This window comes from Erinaceus europaeus, chromosome X (genome assembly GCF_950295315.1).
Source record: "Erinaceus europaeus chromosome X, mEriEur2.1, whole genome shotgun sequence".
Taxonomy (NCBI): domain Eukaryota; kingdom Metazoa; phylum Chordata; class Mammalia; order Eulipotyphla; family Erinaceidae; genus Erinaceus; species Erinaceus europaeus.
In genome coordinates this window covers 74,199,966-74,219,241 of record NC_080185.1, presented here as the reverse complement: position 1 = coordinate 74,219,241, position 19,276 = coordinate 74,199,966, and the positions used below count along the sequence as shown (strand labels likewise).

The 19,276-nt window shown below is 39.3% G+C and overlaps 1 protein-coding gene across 4 annotated transcripts in view; it reads right to left on the bottom strand.

Annotated features, from left to right (window-relative positions):
* The window catches only part of PHKA1 (phosphorylase kinase regulatory subunit alpha 1), a 254,836-nt gene that overhangs the window by 87,580 nt on the left and 147,980 nt on the right, over positions 1 to 19,276 (bottom strand). For all 4 annotated transcript variants that reach the window (XM_007526062.3, XM_007526063.3, XM_060182855.1 and 1 more), the window contains one exon: positions 7,536 to 7,702. In XM_007526062.3, coding sequence (XP_007526124.1) covers positions 7,536 to 7,702 — 167 coding nt within the window. The remainder of the gene's footprint in view (positions 1 to 7,535; positions 7,703 to 19,276) is intronic.

Below are 19,276 nucleotides of genomic sequence, written 5' to 3'. Positions count from 1 at the left end.
AGTGTTCCATTGTGTAAATATACCACAGCTTTCTCAGTCATTCATCTGTTGTTGCGGACTTGGTTTGCTTCCAGGTTTTGCTATTACGAATTGTGCTGCTATGAACATAGGTGTTCACATATCTTTTTGGTTGGGTGTTATGGAGTCCTTGGGGTATATCCCTAGGAGAGGAATTACTGGGTCATATGGAAGGTTCATGTCTAGTCTTGTAAGCCCCACGTCCCCATAGCCCCACCCCACTAAGGAAAGAGAGAGACGGGCTGAGAGTATGGATCAACCTGCTAACACCCATGTTCAGTGGGGAAGCAATTACAGAAGTCACACCTTCCACCTTCTGCACCCAATAATGACCTTGGGTCCATACTCCCAGAGGGACAAAGAGGAGGAAAGCTATCAGGGAAGTGGATGGGATATGGAGTTCTGGTGGTGGGAAATGTGTGGAGCTGTACCCATCTTATCCTATAGTTTTTGTCAGTGTTTCCTTTTTATAAATAATTAAAAAAAAAAAGAATAGGAAAGCTTCCAATGAAGGGGATGGGGTATGGAACTGTGGTGGTGAGAATTGTGTGGAATTGTACCCTTTTATATCCTATGGTCTTATTTGCTATTTTTATTTTGTAAATAAATAAAATCTCTAGTCAAGGCTTGGAACTCTAACAGATCCTTCTCTATACTACCACCTGCCACTACCATCAGGAACATCATCATAGGCTGTCTTGTGGGCTCTCTCAGGACTTTGTCCTCATCATAAAGCAGTGATGGTACAGACTGCCCCAGTCTCCAGAGGGAAGCTGTGGCATACTGCAGTGCTACCAGAGGAAGATTGGTCTTGAAATGAGTGCATCCTGTAATGTTCCCAGCTGTGACCAAGAGCAGTGAGCTCAGACCAATTGGGACTTAGAGTTTGCACAGGCTTTGGTGTTATATGTATTATGTGCCCTGGTTTGGGCAGATGGAGGTAAATAGTTTTATTCATAGAATTTTATAAAGAATGGGAGCTACTCTGTGCCCTAATCCAACTTTCTAGCCCTTTTCTCAGACAATATTTTTATACAACTTCATGTTATCAAACGCAAGTAAAACTACCGTAGGCGTGGATCCCTACAAACATGACTAAAATGGACTTCGTAGCTTTCTTCCACCCAAAAATCCCTATTCTTTTTTTTTATTTCTTTATTGGGGAATTAATGTTTTACATTCAACAGTAAATACAATAGTTTGTACATACATAACTTTTCTCAGTTTTCCATTTAACAATACAACCCCCTACTAGGTCCTCTGTCATTCTTTTTTAGACCTGTATTCTCCTCTCCACCCACCCCAAAGTCTTTTACTTTGGTGCAATACACCAATTCCAGTTCAGGTTCTACTTGTGTTTTCTCTTCTGATATTGTTTTTCAACTTCTGTCTGAGAGATCATCCCATAGTCATCCTTCTGTTTCTGACTTATTTCACTTAATATGATTTCTTCAAGCTGCATCCAAGATGGGCTGAAAATGGAGAAATCACCATTTTTCATACCCGAGTAGTATTCCATTATGTATATATACCACAACATGCTCAGCCACGCATCTATTATTGGACACTCGGTTGCTTCCAAGTCTTGGCTATTACAAACTGTGCTGCTAAGAACATATGTGTATACAGATCTTTTTGGATGGGCGTGTTGGGTTCCTTAGGATATATCCCTAGGTGATGAATTGTAGAATCATAGGGTAGGTCCATTTCTAGCCTTCTGAGACTTCTCCAGACTGCTCTCCACAGGGGTTGGACCAATTGACATTCCCACCAGCAGTGGAGGAAGGTTCCTTTGACCCCATAACCTCTCTAGCATTTGCTGCTGTTACCTTTTCTGATGTATGACATTCTCATAGGAGTGAAGTGGTATCTCATTGTTGTCTTTATTTGCATTTCTCTGAGAATCAAAGACATGGAGCATTTTATCCTGAGTTTCTTGGTCTTTTGGATCTCTTCTGTGGTCAATATTCTGTCCATGTCTTCTCCCCATTTTTGGGTGGGGTGATTTGTTTTCTTGTTGTTGAGTTTGGCAAACACTTTATTTATTTTGGTTATTAGCCTCTTGTCTGATGTATAGAATATAAAGATCTTCTCCCATTCTGTGAGGGGTCTCTTTGTGTAGTGGTTTCTTTTGCTGTGCAGAAGCTTTTTAATTTGATGTAGTCCCATAGGTTTACACTTGCCTTAGTCTTCTTTGTAATTTGATTCATTTCATTGAAGATGTCTTTAAAATTTATGCAAAAAGAGTTCTACCAATATTTTCCTCTAAGTATCAGACAGTTTCTGGTATAACATCCAAGTTCTTGATCCACTTGGGATTTACTTTTGTGTTTGGTAGAATATAGTGGTTCAGTTTCATTTTTCTACATGTTTCAACCCATTTTTTCCAACACCATTTGTTGAAGAGACTCTGCTTTCCCCATTTAATAGTCAGGGCACCTTTGTCAAAAATTAGATGTCCATAGGTGTGGGGGCTCACTTCTGGACTCTCAGTGCTACTCCACTGGTCAGTATGTCGATATCATTTCCAGTACCAAGCAGTTTTGATGACAATGGCCCTACAATACAATTTGAGATCTGGGAGTGTGATGCCTCCAGTTCTGTTCTTTTTTCTCAAGATTGTTTTGGCAATTCTAGGTCTTTTCTGGTTCCAGATAAACATCTGTAGCATTTGTTCTATTCTCCTAAAATATGTGGTTGGGATCTTGATGGGGATAGCATTAAAATTGTAGATGGCTCTGGGTAGTATATTCATTTTGATGATGTTAATTCTTCCAACCCATGAACATGGAATATCTTTTAACTTCTTTGTGTCCTTTTCTGTTCTCTTGAGTAGCACTCTAATTTTGAGTATACAAGTCTTTCACTTCTTTGGTTAGGTTTATTCCTAGATATATAATTGTTTTGTTGCTTCCAACACTATGTTGAATAATAATGGTCGTAGTGGGCAGTGCTGTCTAGTACCTAATCTTAGGGGAAATTCTCCCAGTTTTTGACCATTGAGTATGACGCTGGCTGTCGGTTGGTTATATATAGACTACACTATCTTTAGGAATTTTCTATTCCCATTTTTGCAGTGCATTTTGATCATAATGGGATGTTGTATTTTATCAAAGGTTTCTCTGCATCTATTGATATGAAGATATGGTTTTTGGTCTTGATTTTTCTGATGTGGTGGATCATATTGATTTATTTACATATATTAAACCAACTTTGCATCCCTGGGATAAACCCCACTTGGTCATGATGAAAAATCTTATTAATAGACTGCTGTATTCAGTTGGCTAGAATTTTGTTCAATATTTTATCATCTATGTTCATCAGAGATATTGGTCTGTAGTTTTCTTTCTTGGTTGTGTCCCTGTCTGCTTTTGGTATCAGATTGATGTTGGCTTCATAGAAGCTGGAAGGGAGTATTTCAGTGTATTCTGGAATCCTCTGGAAGACTTTTAAAAGTAGAGGAATTAACTCTTCCTTGAAGGTTTTGTAGATTTCATTTGTATAACTATTCAGATGGTCCAAGACTTTTATTCTTGGGAAGGTTTTTGATAACTGTTTCAATTTCATTAGCTGTGATGGGCCTGTTTATATTATCTAGTTCCTCTTTATTTAATTTTGGAAGTTCGTAGATATCTAGGAAGCCATCCATTTCTTCCAGGTTCTCTAGCTTGGTGGCATGGAGTTGTTCATAGAAGCCTTGTATGATATGTTGAATTTCTGTGGTGTCTGTTGTGATTTCTCTTCTTTCATTTACAATCCGACTTATCTGTGTCTTTTACCTTTTTTGTTTGTGTGTCTGGCTAAAGGTTTGTAGATTTTGTTCACTCTTTCAAGGAACTAATATTTACTTTAGTTGACCTTTATTTATAGATTTCTTATTTTCAATGTTATTTATTTCTGCCCTAACTTTAGTGATTTCTGTCCTTCTGGTTGCTTTAGGGTTCCTTGGTTCTTCTTCTTCTAGGTCTTTAAGATGTGCAGTCAGGTTATTTGTGCTTTTTCTTGATTCCTAATATGTGCTTGTATGGCTATGAACTTCCCTTTCAGTACTGCCTTAGCTGTGTCCCAAATAGTTTGATAGCTTGTGTCTTCATTTTCATTGAACTCTCAAAACATTCTGATTTCTTCCTTGATTTCCTCCTTGACCCAGTAGCTGTTAAGTAGTGTATTGTTGAGCTTCCACATTTTGGGACTATTACTAATCTTTTGTTGATTGGTAAGTGTTAGTTTTTTCCACTGTGGTCTGAGAAGATGCTTGGGATGATTTCAATGCTCTTGAATTTGCTGATGCTGTCTTTGTGGCCTAACATATGGTCTCTCCTTGAAAATGACCCATGTGGACTTGAGTAGAACGTCCCATGTGGACTTGAGTAGAATGTATATTCCAATTTTCTGGGGTGAATGACTCTGAAAATGTCCAAAAGTTCTAGTTTATCTATCCCCTCATTTAGCTCCCTCATTTCTTTACTGATTTTCTGCCTGGATGATCTGTCAAGTTGAGAGATTGGGGTATTGAAGTCCCCTACTATTACTATGTTACTGCCCAGCATGGCAGAGAAGCTGAATTGAGCCTGGAGCCTTGGTTCCTTGGTGTGTGAGAATTTCTTTGCATAATCACTGTCTTATCTCTCCCCCACCCTGCTTTATCTCTTGGTCAAGAGAGAGGGATTAAGTTAAGAAGCCTATTATAGTTTAAAAGGCTGGAGGCTTGCATAACCTACCAGGAAGAAAAAGAACAAAAGAGGTTTTAACAGCTGCTGTGCTCCTACACAGGGTTTGAAATAATATTGAAACAACTGTCAATTTCCACAACTATGAACCCTTTAAGTACCTTACTTAGACATAAGTCAATCCAGGCAAGAGTGATCAGTAATTTGAAAAGTACTGTCTCAGGGACCTCATAACATACTATATAGAAAGGTTAAACCAACAAGAAGAAATATTGGAGTAATTAACCAGGACAAGAGTCCAGCTAAAAGCCCCCAATGGTTGAACCACAAAATAGTGAGGTCAACATCTAAACACTTGTTAAGTCCTTTCCTCCCTTCAGCAGTCTTTTTCTTGGTAAAACAGACTGGAGGTGGTGCCTCAACTTCTCTGTTCCTACTTTTGGTTTCTGTTCATTAACCATTTTGTTTCACTTTACATCCTGCCACCTTCCAGACACCAAGTTGCAGATGCTACCATGAATCTTTCCTGACTTCTCTGGGCACACGACCTCACCAGGGTCTCCTGGATCCTCACCTCTCCAGAGCTTTATCTCACTAGAGAAAGATAAAGATGGAGGTATGGTTAGACCTGTCAATGCCTGTTGGTCATTACGCCAGGCTCCCTGCACTGCTTAATGCTGTGGTCTATTTACATAATCATTATTTTGTTTGAGACCCGCCCTGCCTGCAGGGCATTGTTTTAATCCCCACTGGTTAGATGGAAGCTTACTATCTTTGCACTCTTTTCCTTCTCTCCACCCACTCTCCTACCCATTTCCTTTTTCCGACCTGCCACTTCCATATCAGAAGATATAAAGGGCAGGTTTTTCTGATCAATAAAACATTGCATTGCATTTCCACTCAGCCACGAGAGTTCCTGGTTCCTCTCCCGCATTGCTGAGTAAGCAGCAGCCTAGGTTGGCTCCGGCAGATTTCTCTCCAACCGAGAGAGCACATGCACAGGAAGAAACACCCTCAGGCTAGCCCGGCATCAGGCACCCGAACAGGGACCCACCCCTCGGCTTCACACACAAGCGGCAGACCTACGAAGATGTCCCAGATAAGGATAAGCCAATTGGCTCTCTACAACCTCGTGTTAAGGCACTGTGACTCTTTTTTTTTTTTTCCCTTCTTATTATTTTTCTGAAACCCCTCCACCATGGGCAATCTTCCTCTTTATGAAGATGTTTTCCAAACCCTGTACTCCTTTTTCTTTATACAGTTTTTATATCTCTGGGATATTTTGCTCGGGGCCACACCTTGGATCCTCTTGACCATGGTCGCAACTTTCAGGGGATATATAGGGCAACCTTCCAAAAGGCTAAGGGATCTTGAAGCTGAGGTCCAAGACTTAAGGGAGATAGTCATTGCACTTACCCAGCAACATACATGCTTAATAGAGAAAGCAAAGCCTGTCCTGATCCTGACCCACCCTAAACTCTCTGCACTTTGCTGAGGCTCCCATTTTGGCAGACATGTGTCTGGCTTCTCTGGCAGCCACCACCGCCACTTATCCAGCGGCTTCTACTTCTGCGACTCCTCCCCCCACCTCTATGGACACCGAATACCTTTGCCAGCTTCACAATGGAGCTTTTCCTCCAGAGCAAGTCCACGCATTGCCAGTTAACTTTGCCCCCAATAGACAGAAACCCCAGGCATGGAACCCATATTCCTCCACAGATCTTTAATAATTTCGTCAAGTAATTAAGGAGGATGGAGTTCATGCTCCATGTTCCATGGAGTTCATGCTCCATGTTCCATGGAGTTCATGCTCCATGTTCCATGGAGCAGCCCTTCTCCAGAACCGTAATACCCCTCAAGATTGGAGGGACATAGCTCGTGCTACGCTCCCAGGTCCCCTCTTCCTGCAATGGGAGGCATTTTTTCGTGATGAATGTTTACAGCAATCCCAAAGAAATAGCCAGAATCAGCCCGAGTGGAATTTTGAGGCACTGTTTGGAACAGGTTATTTGGAAACTGGAATTCAACAGGCAGAGGCCAAGTTTCTACCCGGTTGTTTTGATCAGGTATGCCTCTGCACATTACAAGCATGGGAGAGGTTAATACTACCCATGGGTGCAGCCTCAGCCTCCATTCTCTCCCTTCACCAAGAACCTCATGAATCTCTAGATAAATTCATTACCAGAGTCCAATCAAGTTTGGAGAGAAAGATTTATAATCCTGAAGTCCGTTTTCTCCTCCTGCGGTCTATTGTCTGGGACGGCATGCTTCCGGACTTCCATCAGGCATGCCTCAGTCTTAAAAACAAACACCCGGACACCTGGATTTTAGTGACACAGGAGCTTAGATCAAGCTCTTGTCAGGCACCCATTATAACACAGGCCTATGCAGCTACCCTACATAAGCGAAAGGGGGTTTGCTTTCAGTGCAGTTGCCAAGGGCATTGGCGTAACCAATGTCCAGAAAATAAACCACAACCCTGCTTCCAGTCAGGGAGCCAGAGGCCCCGAATGCCTTGTCCTAGATGCCAGAAAGGTTTTTATTTGAGGAGAGATTGTTTGTCAAAGTTTCACAGAAATGGCACGGCCCTGCCAAGTGTAGGTTTAAACAGGAATTTAAACTAGGCCCGGAGCAACTCTCAGCCCTGCCTTCAAGAGGGAGTCAAGTGGGTTGCCTGCTTGGCGCTGTGCCTTTCTTCCATAAACAAAAGCCCAGCCTGGGATCCAACCTATCGCTCTGCCCACCACGCCATGTAACAAAAGCACGTAATATTTAGGAATATCACCAATAATACTTTGTGTATTATTCCTCAGCAAATCCTGTGCCTCTCTCTGAAAGCCTCCTTACCATTACTGGTTGAATCATAGCCATTGATCCAGTAGTCAGACTCCAGTTCATAGTAGTTTTCCTCATAATCTTCACTGTACAGCTTACTCTCAGGTCCAGGGTCCAGGAAGCTCAAATGTGAGCAGCATGATGTTGTCAAAAACTCTGACAATTTACCTGTTTGAATCCTGACAAGTAGAAGGAAAACAGAAAACATAAGATCAAAGGAAATTATTTTCAAAACAATATAACTTAGTGACAAAAAAGTACACAGAATGTTTTGCTGTGGGATTACTAATGTTTATATATTGCTATAAATTTTGAAATTCTATAGTATTTCTAAGAGTATACTAGAATATAATTGTGGATTCAAAACCCATAATCTGATCAAATTGGTTGTTTTCTACTTTCACATAATGTGTTGTTATCTATAGCAAACAATTTGTTATGACCAAATAGAGTCATTATAAATCAATCCATCCTATCATTAAACATATACAAATGCCAATTAAAAAAATAAAAGGTGGCACTTGAAAATTCTACAAATTACACATTTACGTTATATTCCTTACTTTTAAAATCAACTGTAAAGTCCAAGGAGAAAATCAGTAGCAAAATATTTCTTAAAAAGCCAGTTTGGAGTGGCCCCCAACAGATAGATTAGATAATTTGAGCTCTAAAATCAATGACAGGAATGGAACATGGCATAGTAAATAAAATAAGAATCTATGAGTTTATACTTATACTAAACTTATAAAATAAAATGGGGTAAATGGAAAGTTCTTCATTCTTTTTTCTTACAGAAGGATTTCAAATAAAAATTAAACACAGAATCGTCCTTTTACAAATCTATGACTAGTAATTTCATTAATGGATGCTAAGATCATTTGTTCAAAGACTATTAGACAATGGACATAGAGAAACCTAGGAGACAGTACTCTAAGCCATTAACATCAATGTCAACATACTGACCAGCCAATCTCAGTGCTTCCTAATATAATGCATTATGAAATATATACTACAAAAGTAGTATTCCTACCAACACAAGAAATCAACACATAAAACCTGAATCTATAACCCCATCCAAAGATAAGGAGAGTACATGAACAGAATATTCACCACAGAAGAGATCCAAAAGGTCAATAGACATATGAAAAAATGTTCAGTCATTGATTGTTAAAGAATTGCAAATGAAGACAATAATGAGATACCACTTCATTCCTATGAAAATGTCATACATGAGAAACCACAGCAACAGCAAATGTTGGAGAGGTTGTGGGGACAAAGTAACACTCCTGCACTGCTGGTGGAAATATAAAGTAGTCCAGCCTCTGCAGAGTGCAGTCTGGAGAACTCTCAGAAGGCTAGAAATGGACCTACCCTATGACCCTGCAATTCTTCTGGGGATATATCCTAAGGAATCAAAACACACCCATCCACAAAGATTTGTGTATACTTATGTTCATAGCAGTACAATTTGTAATAGCTAAAACACAGAAGCAACCCAGGTGTTAAACAACAGAAGAGTGTCCGAATAATTTGTCGAATATATATACAATGGAATACTACTCAGCTATTAAGAATGATAAGTTCACTTTCTTCACCTCATCTTGGATGGAGCTTGAAAGAATCATGTTAAGTGAGATAATATAGAAAAAGAAGGATGAATATGGGATGATCTCATTCATGGACAGAAGTTGAAAAATAAGAACAGAAGGAAAAACAAGAGCAGAACTTGGATTGGGCTTGGTGTATTGAACCAAACTAAAAGACTCTGGGGGGAGGAGTAGTTTTCAGGTCCACCATAGTATAGTAGGGGTGGGGGAGGAGACACAGAACTTTGGTGGTGGGAGCCGTGTGTAATTATACTTCTATTTACCCACAATCTTATAATCCACTATTAATTCAATATGTCAGGGAAAAGAGATGAAATATTTCAAGTTCTTTAAATACCTAGATTTTAGTTCGTAGTATATATTCCCTTAGTTTAAGCACTTTATTTATTTGGTTAATAGGAATATAGATTAACATAGTTCCTACCACCATAGATCTATGTCCTTATGCCTACCTTCCTATAAATGAGCTTAAAATCTATCCTTCACCCCCCACCTAGAGTCTTTTACTTTTGTGCAATAATCCAAATCCAGTCTAAGTTCTGTTTTGTGTTTCCCTTTCTGTTCTTCTTTGTCAACTTCTGTTTATGACTGGGATTATCCCATACTCCTCTTTCTCTTTCTGGCTTAACAAATTTAACATAATGCCTTCTAACTCCATCCAAGTTGGGAATGAAGAAGGTGGATTCATTATTCTTAATAGCTACGTAGTATTTCATTGTGTATATATACTACACCTTTCTCAGCCACTCATCTGTTGGTGGACAGCTGGGTTGCTTCCAGGTTTTGGCTATTACAAATTGTGCTGCTATGAACACAGGTATACACATATCTTTTTGGATGAGTGTGCTTGACTATTTAGGATATATTCCTGGGAGAGGAATTGCTAGGTCATAAGGAAGGTCCATTTCTACCCTTGCAAGGGTTCTCCAGACTGCTCCCCACAGAGGTTGGACTACTTTACATTCCCACCAGCAGTACAGGAGGGTCCCTTTGCCCCCACAACCTCTCCAGCATTTGTTGATTCTACCTTTTATAGTATATGACATTCTCACAGAGGTGAAGTGGAACCAGAAAATACCTAGAATATCCAAACCAAAATTTTAAAAAAGAAACAGAAGTGGAAGAATCACATTCCCAGATCTCAAACTATATTATAAGGCCATTGTACTCAAAATGGACTGGTACTTGAATAAAAAATAGACACACATGAGTGGAACAGAATTGAAAGCCCTGAAGTAAACGCCCACACCTATGGACATCTAATTTTTGACAAGGATACTCAAAATATAAAATAGAGAGAAGAACAAATGGTGTTGGGAAAATTAAGTTTAAATATGAAGAAGAATCAAATTGAACCACCACATATCACCAGAAACAAAAGTCAACTCCAAATGGATCAAGGACCCAGATGTCATACCCAAAACTATCAAACACTTAGAGGAAAACATTGGTAGAACTCTTTTCCATCTAAATTTCTTAGTCACCTTTAATGATACATATCCAAGGAAGATTGCAAGGAAGACTAAAACAAAAATAAACCAATGGGATCACATCAAACTGAAAAACTTCTGCACAGCAAAGGGAACCATCACCCAAACAAAGAGAACCATTACAGAATGGGAGATCTAAGCATTTAGTGTTTCAATTTTTTAAATTGATAGAACTCTGACACTGGGCTTAAATTGTGTTACAGTATGTTCAAAAATAGCTCTTTTTTAAATACAATGTTACCTACAACCTTAGGCAAGAGTTATTTACTACTGTAAATATCTAAGATATTGTTATCAGTTGACACCATTAAATGACATAACACATTGTGATGTCAGAGGTCGGGCAGTAGTGCAGCGGGTTAAACACATGTGGCACGAAGTGCAAGGACCTGCATAAGGATCCCGATTTGAGCCATCAGCTCCCCACCTGCAAGGGGGTCACTTCACAAGTGGTGAAGCAGGTCTGTAGGTGTCGATCTTTCTCTCCCCCTCTCTCTCTTCTCTTCCTCTCTCTATTTCTCTCTGTTCTGTCCAACAACAATGGCATCAATGACAACAATAATAATAAACAGCAATAAAACAACAAGGGCAACAAAAGGGAAAATAATAGCTTCCAGGAGCAGCGGATTCATGGTGCAGGTATCAAGCTCCAGCAATAACCCTGGGGGCCAAAAAAAAAAAAAAACATGGTGAGGTCAAAAATAGTGGAGTAGGGGGTCGAGTGGTAGTGCAGTGGGTTGAGTGCCCGTGTAATCCTGGTTGGAGCCCCAGGCTCTCCACCTGCAGAAGGGTCGCCTCTCAAGAAGCGAAGCAGGTCTGCAGAAGGTGTCTATCTTTCTTTCCCCCCTCTCTGTCTCCCCTCCTCTCTCCAATTCTTTCTGTCCTATCCAACAACAACAATATCAATGGCAACTATAACATTAACGACAACAAGGGCAATAAAAATGGGGAAAAATGGCCTCCAGGAGCAGTGGATTCATGCTGCAGGCACCAAGCCCCAGCGATAACCCTGGAGGCAAAAATTATATATATATATATATATATATATATATACACACACAAATATATATATATATATATGTAAATTATAACTATGGGATTATCAAAGAAAAACAAATACTCAACTAACTTGGTTATCAACTATATATATATATATATATCAAAGGAAAAGTGCTGGGAGCAGGGTGGTAGTGTACCTGGTTGAGTGCACGTATTACATTGCACAAGGACATGAGTTTGAACCCCTGGTCCCCACCTGCTGGGGGAAAGCTTCGTGAGTAGTGAAGCAGGGCTACAGGTACTGTTTCTCTCCCTTACTACCTACCCCCTTCTCTCAACTTCTTCTGATCTCTATCTGATAATAAATATTTTTTTAAAAAAAATATAAAAAAGCAGAGGGGCTACTAGAAAATTTGGAAAAGGGCAAGAGACTGGCTCACTTAATGGTGGTCTTTTCAGTCATTACCAGGCCACCTGGCGCCCAAGTCAAGGAATCCTAGAATTCTCCCATAGATAAAATGGGGTTAGATCTCTAACTGAGCCCTCTCTCCACCATCACTCGTCACTTCCATCAGGGCCTCCTAGGGCCACTTGAGGAAAACTGGTCCTGAAACAAGTGCAGCCTAGAATGTTCCCAGTTGTAACCGTTGACTGTCAGCTTAGACTGACAGGGACTCAGAGGTTACACAGGCTCCTATGCTAAATATCAATATACATGTGCCATGGGACAGATTTATGTGGTAATCATTAGTTGTATTTATATATTTTATTCATGTTTGGGAGCTACTTACTGCCCTAATCCAGCTTTCTAGTTCTGTTCTCAACTCTGACCTCATTTTTCCAGATAATATATTTAGCCTACCTCCAAGTTAAGTATCAAGCTCAAGCAAAAATTACTAGTCATGGGCCCGTGGAAATACACCTAAAATAGAGTTCCTAGCTTCTTACCACCCTAAAATCTGTATTTTCACCTGCTTTATTCCTACTTTTTGGTTCTTATTTATTAAACATTTTATCCTACCTCATAATTTACTGCTTTTCAGACACCAAGTGGAAGATACTACAATAATTCCATCCTGAATTCCATGGGTGGACGACCTCACCAATGTGTCTTGGAACCTCACCTCTCCAGAGCCTTGATCCACTAGGGAAAGATAGAAACAGGCTTGCCCATGTCCGATAGAGAAGCAATTACAGAAGCCAGGACTTTCAACTTCTGCACCTCAAAAAGAACTTTAGTCTATACTCCCAAAAGGAGAGAAATGCTAGGGGAAGATGACTAGAGAGCTCTTAACTCCAATTCCATCAGGACCCAGAGAGAGAACAGGAAAAAAAGGAAAGACATTCAGAAATAGTATTGGTGTAGCTGTCTGTGACTTAAAAAGGAAGACAAGACCATACAAAAGTGGGCAAAAAGAGAGACAGACAGGCAGACAGACAGACAGACAGATGATAGATAGATAGATAGATAGATAGATAGATAGATGACAGATAGATAGAAAGATAGACTTTTACAGAAATAATAGTAAAAGAATTTCTGTGATCTTAGGAGAATTACTAGGGCAAACACTAGAAGAAGAAGGAGAATTACTGCAGTTTCCAATGGAGGGAATAGGGACACAGAACATGGGTGGTGGAAGTGGCGTGGAATTGTATCCCTTGTTTTGTAATTTTTAAAATTTATTTCTTTATTGGGGAATTAATGTTTTACATTCAACAGTAAATACAATAGCTTGTACATGCATAACATCCCCCAGTTTCCCGTTTAACAATACAACCCCCACTAGGTCATTTATCATCCTTCATGGACCTATATTCTCCCCACTCACCCACCCCAGAGTCTTTTATTTGGGGGCAATATGCCAATTCCATTTCAGGTTCTACTTGTGTTTTCTTTTCTGATCTTGTTTTTCAACTTCTGCCTGAGAATGAGATCATCCCATATTCATCCTTCTGATTCTGACTTATTTCACTCAACATGATTTTTTCAAGGTCCATCCAAGATTGGCTGAAAACGGTGAAGTCACCACCATGTTTTACAGCTGAATAGTATTCCATTGTGTATATATACCACAACTTGCTCAGCCACTCATCTGTTGTTGGACACCTGGGTTGCTTCCAGGTTTTGGCTATTACAAATTGTGCTGCCAAGAACATATGTGTACACAGATCTTTTTGGATGGATGTGTTGACTTCCTTAGGATATATCCCCAGGAGAGGAATTCCAGGGTCATAGGGTAGGTCCATTTCTAGCCTTCTGAGAGTTCTCCAGACTGTTCTCCACAGAGGTTGGACCAATTGACATTCCCACCAGCAGTGAAGGAGGGTTCCTTTGACCCCATAACCTTTCCAGCATATGCTGCTGTTACCTTTTCTGATGTATGACATTCTCACAGGAGTGAAGTGATATCTCATTGTTGTCTTTATTTGCATTTCTCTGACAATCAGAGACTTGGAGCATTTTTTCATGTGTTTCTCAGCCTTTTGGATCTCTTCTGTGGTGAATATTCTGTCCATGTCCTCCCCCCATTTTTGGATGGGGTTATTTGTTGTCTTGTTGTTGAGTCTGGCAAGCTCATTATATTTGTTGGTTATTAAACTCTTATCTGATGTATGACATGTAAAGATCTTCTCCCATTCTGTGAGGGGTCTCTTGGTTTGGGTAGTGGTTTCTTTTGCTGTGAAGAAGCGATGTAGTCCCATAGGTTTATACTTGCCTTAGTCTTCTTTGTAATTGAATTCGTTTCATTGAAAATGACTTTAAAATTTATGCAGAAAACAGTTCTGCCAATATTTTCCTCTAAGTATTTGATAGTTTGTGGTCTAACATCCACTTGGAATTTACTTTTGTATTCAGTGAAATGCAGTGATTCAGTTTCATTCTTCTGCATGTTTCAACCCATTTTTTCCAACACCATTTGTTGAAGAGACTCTGCTTTTCCCATTTAATAGTCTGGGCATCTTTGTCAAAGATTAGATGTCCATAGGTATGGGGCCTCATTTCTGGGCTCTCAATTCTATTCCACTGGTCAGTGTGTCTATTCATGTTCCAGTACCAAGCAGTTTTGATAACAATGGCCCTATAATACAGTTTGAGATCTGGGAGTGTGATGCCTCCAGTTCTGTTCTTTTTTCTCAAGATTGTTTTGGCAATTCTAGGTATTTTCTGGTTCCAGATAAACATTTGTAGCATTTGTTCTATTCTCCTAAAAAATGTGGTTGGGATCTTGATGGGGATAGCATTAAATTTGTAGATGGCTCTAGGTAATATATTCATTTTGATGATGTTAATTCTTCCAACCCATGAACATGGAATATCTTTCCACTTCTTTCTTTCTTTTTTATTTCTTTGAGTAGTGACTCATAATTTTGAGTATACAAGTCTTTCACCTCTTTGGTTAGGTTTATTCCTAGATATTTTATTGTTTTTGTTGCTATAGTAAAAGGAATTGATTTCTGGATTTCAATTTCTTCTAACTTAGTGTTTGCATAGAGGAATGCCACTGATTTTTGAATGTTAATTTTATAGCCTGACACTTTACTGTATTGCCTGATGATTTCCAAAAGCTTCTTGCTGGATTCCTTAGGTTTTTCCATGTATACTATCATGTCATCTGCAAATAAGGAGAGTTTGACTTCTTCTCTTCCAATCTGTATCCCTTTAATTCCTTGATCCTGCCTGATTGCTATGGCAAGAACTTCCAACACTATGTTGAATAGTAATGGTGATAGTGGGCATTCCTGTCTAATACCTGATCTGAGTGGAAATGTTTCCAGTTTTTCACCATTGAGTATGATGTTGGTTGTAGGTTTTCTATATATAGACTCCACTATCTTGAGGAATTTTCCATCTATTCCCATTTTTTTAGTGTTTTGATCATAAAGGGATGTTGTATTTTGTCAATGGCTTTCTCTGCATCTATTGATATGACCATGTGGTTTTTGGTCTTGCTTTTGTTGATGTGGTGGATCACATTGATTGATTTACGTATATTAAACCAACCTTGCATGCCTGGGATTTACCCCACTTGGTCATGATGAACAATCTTTTTGATACACTGCTGTATACGGTTGGCTAGAATTTTGTTCAATACTTTAGCATCTATGTTCATCAGAGATATTGGTCTGTAGTTTTCTTTTTTGGTTGTGTCCCTGTCTGATTTTGGTATCAGGGTGATGTTGGCTTCATAGAAGCTGGCAGGGAGTATTCCAGTGTCTTCAATCTTCTGGAAGACTTTTAAAAATAGAGGTATTAGTTCTTCTTTGAAGGTTTTGTAGAATTCATTTGTAAAACCATCTGGTCTAGGACTTTTATTTTTGGGAAGGTTTTTGATAACTGTTTCAATTTCATTAGCTGTGATGGGCCTGTTCATGTTATCCACTTCCTCTTGACTTAGTTTTGGAAGTTGGTAGGTATCTAGGAAATCGTCCATTTCTTCCAGGTTCTCTAGCTTGGTGGCATATAGTTGTCCATAGAAACCTCACATGATATGTTGAATTTCTGCGGTGTCTGTTGTGATATCTCCTCTTTCATTTACTATCTGATTTATTTGGGTCTTCTCCCTTTTTTGTTTTGTGAGTCTGGCTATAGGTTTGTCAATTTTGTTTACTCTTTCGAAGAACCAACATTTACTTTTGTTGATCTTTTGTATGGTTTTCCTATTCTCAATGTTATTTATTTCTGCCCTAACTTTAGTGATTTCTGTCCTTCCGGTTGCTTTAGGGTTCCTTTGTTGCTCTTCTTCTAGGTCTTTAACATGTGCAATCAGGCTGTTTATTTGTGCTTTTTTTTGTTTCCTAATGTGTGCTTGTATAGCTATGAACTTCCCTCTTAGGACTGCTTTAGCTGTGTCCCAAATATTTTGATAGCTTGTGTCTTCATTTTCATTGAACTCTCCAAACATTTTGATTTCTTCCTTGATTTCCTCTTTGACCCAGAAGTTGTTAAGAAGTGTACTGTTGAGCTTCCACATTTTGGCACTGTTACTACTCTTTTGTTGATTGTTAAGTGTTAGTTTAATTCCACTGTGGTCTGAGAAGATGCTTGGGATGATTTCAATGCTCTTGAATTTGCTGATGCTGTCTTTGTGGCCTAACATATGGTCTATCCTTGAGAATGACCCATGTGGATTTGAGTAAAATGTGTATTCCAATTTCTTGGGATGAATGACTCTGAAAATGTCCAGTAGTTCTAGTTTAACTATCTCTTTATTTAGCTCCCTTATGTCTTTATTGATTTTCTGCCTGGATGATCTGTCAAGTTGAGAGAGTGGGGTGTTGAAGTCCCCTACGATGATTGTGTTACTATTAATATATTGCTGTAGCTCTTTCAGTAGAAGTTTGATGTATTTAGATGGCTTCTCATTGGGTGCATAGATATTAATCATTGTTAAGTCCTCTTGATTGACTGATCCTCTAAACATTAAGTAGTGTCCATTACTATCTTTTTTAATCTTATCTCTTTTAAAGTCTATCATGTCAGATATGAGAATAGCTGCTCCTGCCCTTTTTTGTGGGCCATTGGCTTGTATGATAGTTTTCCATCCTTTCACTTTAAGTCTGTGTTTGTCTTGTTGAGTTAGGTGGGTTTCCTGTAGACAGCATATTGTTGGGTTGTGTTTTCTTATCCATCTTCCTACTCTGTGTCTTTTAATAGGTGAATTCAGGCCATTGACATTTATTGATATCAAAGATTGAAGATATTTTAACGCCATTCTTGTAGAGTTTTAGAGTGTTTTGATATATGTCCTATTTGTGGTGGTCTGGTTGTTTATAGGAGACCTCTCAGAACTTCTTTCAGGGCAGGCTTGGTGATGGTTGTTTCCTTCAACTGTTGTTTGTCTGAAAAGGTTTTGATGCCTCCATCTAGTCTGAATGACAGTCTAGCAGGATATAGTATTCTTTGCTGAAAGCCTTTCTCATTGAGCACTCGATAGATATCTTGCCATTCTCTTCTGGCCTGTAGTGTTTGTATGGAGAAGTCTGCTGCTAATCTTATGGGTTTTCCTTTGTAGGTGACTCTTTGTTTTTCTCTTGCTGCCTTCAGGATCCTTTCTGTATCCTTATTACTTTCCAGTCTAAGTATGGTATGTCTTGGTGTCTTTAGGTTTGGGTTAATTCTGTTTGGGACCCTCTGGGCTTCTTGAATCTTTATGTCTTTGATGTTGTCTAGAATAGAGAAATTTTCAGCTACTATGGCCTGGAAAATGCTTTCTTCCTCTCCTTCTCTTTCTTCCTCAGGTATGCCAATAATGCGTATGTTGTTTCTTTTGAAGTCATCCCATAAGACTCTGTTGTTGTTTTCAGCATCTATTAATCTCTTTTTGAGATCTCTTACTTCTTTTTTAGTTGTCTCTAATTCATCCTCAATCTTGATAATTCTGTCTTCTAACTCATAGATTCTATTCTCTCTGCCCTCTACTGTTTTCTGGAGTTCATCTATTTTGTTGCCCTGCTCTGATACTGTTTTAGCTTGTTCAGCTAGTTGCATTCTTAGCTCAGCGATTTCAGCTTTCAGCTCTCTAATAACCATGAGATAATTAGTATTTTCTTCCATATTCTCATTTGTTTTTCTTGCATTTCTGATTACAATTTTTTCAAATTCTTTACTCACTCCTGTTATTATTTCCTTAGCTAATGTTTGGATGTTGAACTCGTTATTTTGTGCTTCACCCTCTGGAGGACTTTTAGCTGGACTCTTGTCCTGGTTCGAGTCTCCAATATTTTTTCTTGTTGTTTTAACCATTTTATATATTATGTTATGAGTTCCCTTCATCAGTACTTTTCAGATTATTGATCACTATTGCCTGGAGTGACTTGTGTCTAAGTAAGTTAATTAAAGGGTTCACAGTGGTGGAAGTTAACAGTTATTTCTATCCCTGAGTTGGAGCTCAGTGGTTTAAAAGCCTCTTTCTTTTTTTTTTCTTTCCCTGTAGTCTATGGGAGCCTGGGGGCTTTTAAACTCTAAGAAGGCTTCTCAGCTTAATTCCTCACTCCTGACCAAGAGATAAAGCAGGGTGTGTCAGAGATAATCCAGTGGTTATGCAAAGAGACTTTCACAGCCCCTCAGCTATGCCACCGAGGTATAGGTCTTCTGAGTTTCCTGGTTAGATCTCTGTCCCCTGTTGTCTCTTCCTGTCGCTGCTCCAGATTCTGAGGGTAGTAGCAATGGAGACTCAGAGTTGCACTTGGTGAGTCTCTGGGGAGTCCTCTCCTCCCTTAAGCTGTCCCCTTGTTGGTGGAGCAGACTGGAGGTGGTGTCTCAACTGATAAATTGCTGAACTGTTAGCAGTCACTTAATCTCTCCTTACGCCCCTCTCTCCTCTCTGTCACTAGCCACACGTGTTTGTACTCACTGGTGATTTACTGGGTTCTTTTGGTCATTCTAGTCCTGTCTTGTTTCGGTCCCGGGTGGTCTCCTTTGGTATTCCTAGTTGATCCGGGAGAGGAGAGGAGAGGAAAGAAAGTGATCTGCTGCTCGTAGCTCCGCCTCTGTTTTGTAATTTTGTAAATTGCTTTAAAAGGGGGGGGCAATGTACTAATCAATAAAATTTTAACTAAACAAGTAAAAAAAAACAATGATTAATTCACTTTTACCTCATCTTGGAGAGAGTTTGAAGGAATCATGTTAAGTGAGATAAGCCAGAAAGAGAAGGAT